The sequence below is a fragment of the Patiria miniata genome, unplaced genomic scaffold (genome assembly GCF_015706575.1).
Source record: "Patiria miniata isolate m_02_andy unplaced genomic scaffold, ASM1570657v1 HiC_scaffold_7, whole genome shotgun sequence".
In the NCBI taxonomy this organism is placed as follows: domain Eukaryota; kingdom Metazoa; phylum Echinodermata; class Asteroidea; order Valvatida; family Asterinidae; genus Patiria; species Patiria miniata.
The window spans coordinates 11,035,756-11,043,215 of record NW_024037074.1 but is presented as its reverse complement, the minus strand read 5'-3'; the positions used below and the strand labels follow the sequence as shown (position 1 = coordinate 11,043,215).

General features: G+C 39.8%; 1 protein-coding gene across 1 annotated transcript; it reads left to right on the top strand.

Annotated features, from left to right (window-relative positions):
• Positions 1 to 1,248: 1,248 nt before the first annotated feature.
• Positions 1,249 to 7,241, top strand: LOC119746375. The gene is made up of 8 exons (XM_038223282.1): positions 1,249 to 1,363; positions 1,938 to 2,126; positions 2,597 to 2,871; positions 3,570 to 3,720; positions 4,105 to 4,204; positions 4,808 to 4,868; positions 6,463 to 6,485; positions 7,020 to 7,241. Exons 2-8 carry the CDS (start codon positions 1,952 to 1,954, stop codon positions 7,075 to 7,077), a joined length of 843 nt encoding a protein of 280 aa, XP_038079210.1. The 5' UTR covers positions 1,249 to 1,363; positions 1,938 to 1,951; the 3' UTR covers positions 7,078 to 7,241.
• Positions 7,242 to 7,460: the final 219 nt, after the last annotated feature.

The window sequence follows — 7,460 nt, the reverse complement described above, 5'->3', positions numbered from 1 at the left end:
CAACAAAAGGCGAGATAACATTCGATATTTCTCGACATTGGCCGGATTAAGCCCATAGATGTTTATGATTGGAAAACATTATAATGTCGATTTTGTTCACTGAAGCTAAGTGTTAATTTATCAGCTGGAATTTTTTTTTTTGACCGTCAAAAAAGGAAGATACTAGGCCCAAAAAAAGTCTCCGGTTTCTGGTATGAAGCTTGCCCAAAAAGTGGTGCGGCGACGCGGCTTTTTTTTTTTTTTTTACCTGTTTTTTTTTTGGGCTTCAAATGTCGGCTGATGACTGCAAATGATGCCCGACTAAATTTAGTGCAAAATATATGGGAGTCCAGAGAGGCCACATAAAGCTTATTCTCGACCATAACCCCATCTAAAAAGACGTTAAAATTGTGCAGCAGCAGGATTCCAGTCAAACCAGTGAGTTTGGCGGTTTTGAGACATCATCTTTCATTAAAAAAAAACTTTTTTTCATTTTGCCGACGCGCATGGCTACGGCGACGCGCGCGCATACCAGAAACCGGAGACTTTTTTTTTGGCCTTATATCGACAGCCAATCTGTAACAGCACCACAAAGCATAAAAGCCATTCTGGAAAATTAAACGAATATCGATTTTTGTGTGTTCGTCATGCAAGTGGGAAGAGAATGTGTTCATTATTTCCATCGTTTTATATGGGGTGCTCTATTTCTTCCATTTCAACACAAACAATTGGTGGCGCTGTTCTTTAGTTACCGGTCTCGAATTTCAAGTTCGTTCTTCTGGCATTTTCAAATAATTATTCAGAATATTCTACATTTACCTGCTAGCTTTTTCTTGTATGTAGACTTGTTAAGCTTAAGACCAAATCTACATAACCACACATCACGTAATTTCAAGCAAACTCCCCTAAATTTCGAAACTACCCGGCGTTCAGCACGGACCGTCTATAATTTTGCATCATACAAAAGTAGTCATCATCAGGAGGACACGCACGAGAAAGTTTGACACGTTGAAAGTGTTTCCATCAGTCCTAGGCCTACCTTCTTTTGTTGGACTCAAACAAATACGAATGCTCTCCCAAATCTGTGTCGGTTCTTGAATGTAGTCAACCATGGTGTACATTACATGTCCCACTGGCGGCATAGGCAGAAAGTTGTTTGTTAATAACAATTCATTTTGGGCGGCACTTCCTGATCCTAAAGTTGCAGACGTTCACACCAGTCACGTGGAACTAGAACTTGGAAGTATAGTGCGCACGCGCGAATGAACAGCGTAACATGTAGTCGATGAGGGCGCTCTATAGATACACAAAACAGATCGATGAGTGACAGACGCCGGAGCGAGAAAACGACACCAAATCATCGATTTGCCCAGGAATTTGCAAGGTAGACAATCGTTGTGTATATAAAGGTTGTAAGACTCAAGTTGTCACGGTTGTGTCACTGAAATGTAAACTGTAATTTGTTAAATCTATGATTCAAATTCGGGGGTGAATTAGTCAATTACCAATACATTCGTGGGTGAATTACCTTTACCAGTTATGTTATGGCTGATTGGTACTGTATTTTGTTAAATGTTAGTTGTTACATGGGCGTGAATGTGTCAACCAATAAAATATTTAGTTCCATGTAGATTATTCTGTGTTATTTATGTGTGTAGAAAATATTTCAAAATTTCACGAATTCCCATAGGCCTACTAAAAAGTACTAGACTTTGTACGCAAACACAATGACATCAGGATAACATTCTTTCCCTTGCAATTTTTCTAACTTTTTGTCTTTGGAAAATAAAATTAAAAAACTGAAAAGCAATGAAAGTGTAATTGTAAACACAGAAGACAACTTTTAGTTTATAGGCCTACATGTGCAGAGAAGGTAACTCACGAAAATTGGAGGGGATTTTTTAATTAACGAACTTGAATTTAATTAGCCTTTTTTTTCTTCTACGCTGGGGTCTCAGCGTTGGATGCACATATGGCAGGCAGACCACTTCACGGCAGTCCGCAGCTCGGTGGCCACAGTTACGTTTCACTGGCTGAGACAAACCGTTCTCGTCGGCCGGCATCGCTGTCTGGTGGCAGTGGGCCGGCGTCCCATTATCAGATAGGCAATCCCCTTCTGCATCATCAACACCAGAGAGCTCAACCAGGTACTGGATATTACCTCTGCCAATATGTTTTCATCGGCATTGGTTTGTTTGTTTGTTGGTTGGTTTGTCTGTTAACAAGATAACTCCAAAAGTTGTGGACGGATTTTCATGAAAATTTTTATTGGGGTGGTCTTTGATACAATACCAGTACTTGTTAATCCGATTTTGGAAGTGATCTAGATCTAGATCTGGGTCCACGCCCAAGACACAGTGGACCTCTAACATCCCACTGCCCCTACGGCCAGTAATGGCTACAGGACCTTTACCTTTACCAAAGTCGAAGTGTAAAAAAAAAATGGGTACAAGTTTTCCCACAGAGCTGGGGGACGGGGATGTAGAGGTTTCAGGGAGCAACAACTATGCTTTGGGAGTTCACGTTAACTTGTTAAATCTTGCAGCGTATTCTCACTCATCAGGTCACGTAATCACTGCACTGCTATTATACAAATCTGTACCTTCTGTATCGCCAGCAAGCAGACACAGTCTGAGCGGTCCCTCGGTGCCTGCCGCACAAGTCCCCGTCACCTCGTCTCATTCTAAGCACCAGCCATCGCAGCGGGAGCATCGGTCCAGCCTGGCAGGCATAGGTCACAGCTCGACGGTGACCACGTCGCAGCAGCAGTCACAGCATCATGTACAGCAGCAGCAGCACCAGCAGCCCGGGGTGTGGGCCATGCCACAGATGAGGCACATCGGCGGGCCGGCCAGCCAGAGCACGCCCACGGAGCAGACCAAGAAGTCTAAGGTAAGGGCTGTGTCTGAATCTGGTATTTTATTGGCTACGTCTTCACTTTTGCCATTGACAGACCATGGTGATGAGCCGTAGCTTTAGATCATGATATTCTGATCCAGCATGACTTAGGGCTGTATTTTGATAGGATTGGGTAACCAGGTGCTAGAGTCTTACAGAATTAATAGTCTGAATTCAGAAACGTTTATCCATAGGATAACAGTCAGCATTTGAAAGTGAGGTGTCCAGATTTGCGTTATGTTGAAAATCAGGGCAGATGAGTTGCTTCAGTTTTATGCTTTTAAAGAACATTGAGGTAACAAGAGGGAGGGTCAAAAATAGCCTAAAGACACCCAGACTCATACTCCCCTTTAGCTAACACCCTGTTACTCCATGTCTACCAGAAATTATACCACATCATATTTTCTAGGAGTCAGTGCGAAAAACTTGCCACCAATGTAATTCACTGCTTACTCAGTGCTGTCTGAGAGCTTGAAAGAAAGAAGTTCACATCTACACTAACAAGCTGGAGGTTATGGGTTCGAATCCCACTTCAACCAGCTTATGATTTTTTTTCTCGTGGGATTTCGAGTCTTGAACTGTAATATAATTAAGTCTTGTAATATAATTAAATCTTATAATATACATGTGTAATTAAGTCAGTGACAGTGGTTTTATGTTCATTTTATTCAAATTTTGTTAATTGTGAACAGGGCAGGAGGAGAAACCGAGGCAACACCACAGACACGGACAGACCCTGTCAGGAACACAGCTTCATCACTGACGTCAATGACATACAGACCATGCAGGACGGACTGCTGAAACTCATGAGAGACTTCGAGACCGGCAAACTCAGTGCTTTTGGTAAAATGAAAAGAAAAAATTCCACAGCTTTTTCACTAATTTAACGAACCGGTACAAAAGTGGGATATCTGAGCTCGTAAACCATCAAAATACTTCAAATCCTATGTTTTAAGTTTAATGACTGCACTAGTCACCCACATATTAGGTTCATTTATACAAAAACTTCCCCGATAATAAAAACAGGACTAGGTTTGCCTTGTCAAGCTCGACTAGAAAGTCTCAGTTCAGTGGGTCACTGGCTCAGTCAGTCGGAGGACACTAATCAAAAAACAAATACAAAAAAATCATTCCGCATTAGAATCTGACTTATTGGAGTCCTTTCTTCTTTGACAATGAGGTAGTGAAATGTTGTTTTTCATATGGGATTTTTGTTTATTCCAACAGATGAACACTGCTCTTTTGAGAAGATGAACAACGTCCGAGACCTTCAGGAGAAACTGGGACGAATGCACTTTAAGATGGAGGCAGACATCCAGAATGCTGGGTAGGTGCTTTGTAATAGGACCCATTCACCATACAGTGGGAGTCAGGTTGGCGTAGCGGTACTTTCCTCGCCTTCCACTGCTGTGACCCGGGTTCGAATCCCGCCTGGGCCATTATGTGGATTGGGTTTTCAGTCCCTACCTGATTCCGTGGGTTTTCCCCAGAACTGTCTTCTGGGCCTTTCCTCCTACCTCTACAACTGTAATTTCTTCCCATTGTCTTTTCTCTTTTGTTGGGAAGCTTTACCGACTATAATATACAGATACAGTGCACCACGTATTTGCTTCGGATCATAAAAATAACAACCATCATTACAGAAGAAAAATTCCCAATTTGTTGGGGATGTCAAAAACAGATAAAAACTGCTGAATATCATTAAGCAATGTTTAAAAATGGTGTGTAACTTTTCCCGTGATGCACTTCAGCCAAAGACGATTCATGCCCCTAAGGCTGTGCTTTTGTATTTTGAATGGTACAATATTTTTATTTCTAATTTAGAAAAGATTAACCCCAAAGATTGTGCGTTTTCTAGTAATCTTTTTGATTCAATCACTGTGAGTGTCATTAGCATAACATCCTTTATTCTAATATTCTTACTTCTCAGAGCAAATACAAAAGAAGGAATCGACATCGCCACACAGAATATGGACCATCTCCTTTCCAATGTGAGTCTAATTTATTTACTTTTTTGGGAAGGAATTTGAACTATATTTACTCCAAGTGGATTTTCCAATCAGAAATGTTTGTACATGTTCATTACAAACTATTCGAACCAGATTTGAGCGAGATCTAGTATTGAAGCCCTGAAAAGCCCTGATTTTAGATTTAGATCGAGATTTTTTTAATGGTGTCATGTCAAGCCTTAAAATTAATGGAAAATGGAGTAACTGGGAATAATCCCATTTGATCCACATCTGACGTGCCCCATCCACTGTTGCATAATGTAAAACAACCATCACTGTACAGAATTATGCATTTTAATTTGGAAAAAGCAATCTTCCCAAATCCATGGAAATGAACTTTTTAAGTTCTGAGAGAAAAACAAAATACAGTTCACGACTCATGCGTGTCCTTTGAATTTAAAATCCGGAAATTCGTTTTCTTTGCTTTTTTCAAATTAGTTACGTGCAAATGTCATTCTCGGCAATGTGCATCTGCTCGGACAGTCTTTTATGAGATTTAAAAGCATTACTGAATACATATCATTCACTAAAGAACTAGGATTTAGGATAAAGCAAGGACTGAGGGATTTATCCCTCTGAATTTTATAGTACAAAAGGCTTCCTGTCTTCGTAAATTATAAATCAAAGAAAGAAAAGAGGCTTACGTTGGAGGCTTTTCTTCACGATCAAGCTTTGAATAGGCTTACAGCTTTAAATCCAGGTGTCCTGTAACCCGGCCAAAAAGGTCCACACACAGAGGAGTTGCCCTTTAAAAAATTTATTACTAGAAAAATAGGATTGGGAACATGTAAAAGATGCTTTTTTGGTCAGATTTTGCGGCATATTGCCCAAACTATTAATAGGAAGTCTTGGTGATTCGCAGGTCTTGTTGTAGTAAAAACGTCATTTTTTGCCATATAATATATTTTATAAAACAGTATCATTTGATTTGTGAGTGTCCAAATCATTGAATTGAAGTGAATACCTGATAAATTTGTAGATATGGTATCAATGAAAGAATGTTGTTACAATAAAAGTTAATTAAAAGAAAATTAACAACATTCTGTAATTCTGTGTCAATTGGACTTTCAAAATACACATCAAGTAACCCTGGGAGAATTTATTCAAAGGAATGATGAATATAAGCAAACTTTGTTCGTGAGGTGCTCTGGTAAAATGAGACAGAACTGGGCAAAGGTTGAAATGAGGGTTTTGAGGGTATTAGGAAAGAGAATAAAATTGTCTTTACAACACTGTTTGTTGCACTTTAATCAGACATGTTGACAAGTTATGGCTGTTTAAATTTTGCATTTATCGACATGTCAAAAATGTAAAAGAAAAAGGCCTGTAAACCTTCAAGTTTTGTAGTCTTGAAAATAAAAGGTACCAATTGCTTTTTCTGAAAAACACTTTTATTCCACAATTTTTGTACTATTTCTTTAAAATATAAGATTACAAACATCGATAACTCTGAAAATCTGAACAATTCACCCCATTCGTTTTTTTCATTTTTCTCCACTTGACGGACTGTGCCCAGTTCCGTCTCATTTTGCCAAAAGGCCTCTCAACTTGCTCTTTCTTTCTTTCTTTCTCACAGTTGGATCAGCTGAGTATGGCGGTGTATCCTTTGAGCTTCAACATTCAGTACTTATGGCATTGTTGTAAATAAGGCAAAAAAAAAAAATAAGTCGGTCTCTGGTCAGCGCGCGCGTCGATTTTAATCACGCGCGTCGATCTTTTTTTTTTTCCAAAATGTTCCGCGGTAGCTCCAACAGCGCCCTCTATTTCTGCACCTCCTCAATTTTTTTTTACCAAAGAGCACCAAGGAATAGGAAATTGCACCAAGGCAAATGATCGAAAGTACCAAGGCAAATTATGGAGGACACCAATGTACATGAGGACACCAAAAAAGCAAAATAATATCCACCTTGTCTGTACAATCCAAGCTTGAAGAAAAAAAAAAAAAAAGCCGTGTGGCTGCGTCAATTCCGGAACTTTGGTCTGACCAGAGACCGACTATTTTTTTTTTTTGGCCTAACATAAATTGTGCCATTGTCACACAGGATTTTTTAATCAAATCATATCTGTGTTATTTTGTGTTGCGGTTGTAGACTTGCTGTTCCTTTTCCTTGACCATATTCTTCTTCAAACTAGCCAAAGTTTGCATCCCCCTGGTGATTCATCGGCCTTTCATCCAGAGCCACCGGTATGACATCAATTTGAAGACGGTAACAGGTATCTATCCCCCACTGAATAGGTCACAGTCTTGTCCTGGATCTTGTGGCCCATTTAGATGCATTAATGTATAATGTTATTGTACTGTTACATACATGTATGTACACTTGTACGTGTTCTACATAACCCCCAAGGACCGACACAGAAAGGGAGAACAACAGATCCTTTCAGTCCTCAGGCGTTGGGTCTTTTGTTCAAAACGGTCCTCTGTAGTAGGTTTGTGTGCTTAGTCTATGGGAGAGTGTTATATTACAGGGACAAAGGGAAACAAAGCATTGTCCTCGGGAGTATAGTAAAACAAGAGAACGTGCATTGAAAGGTAACATTGCACTTCATATGATATAGTTACCCTTGTTTGAT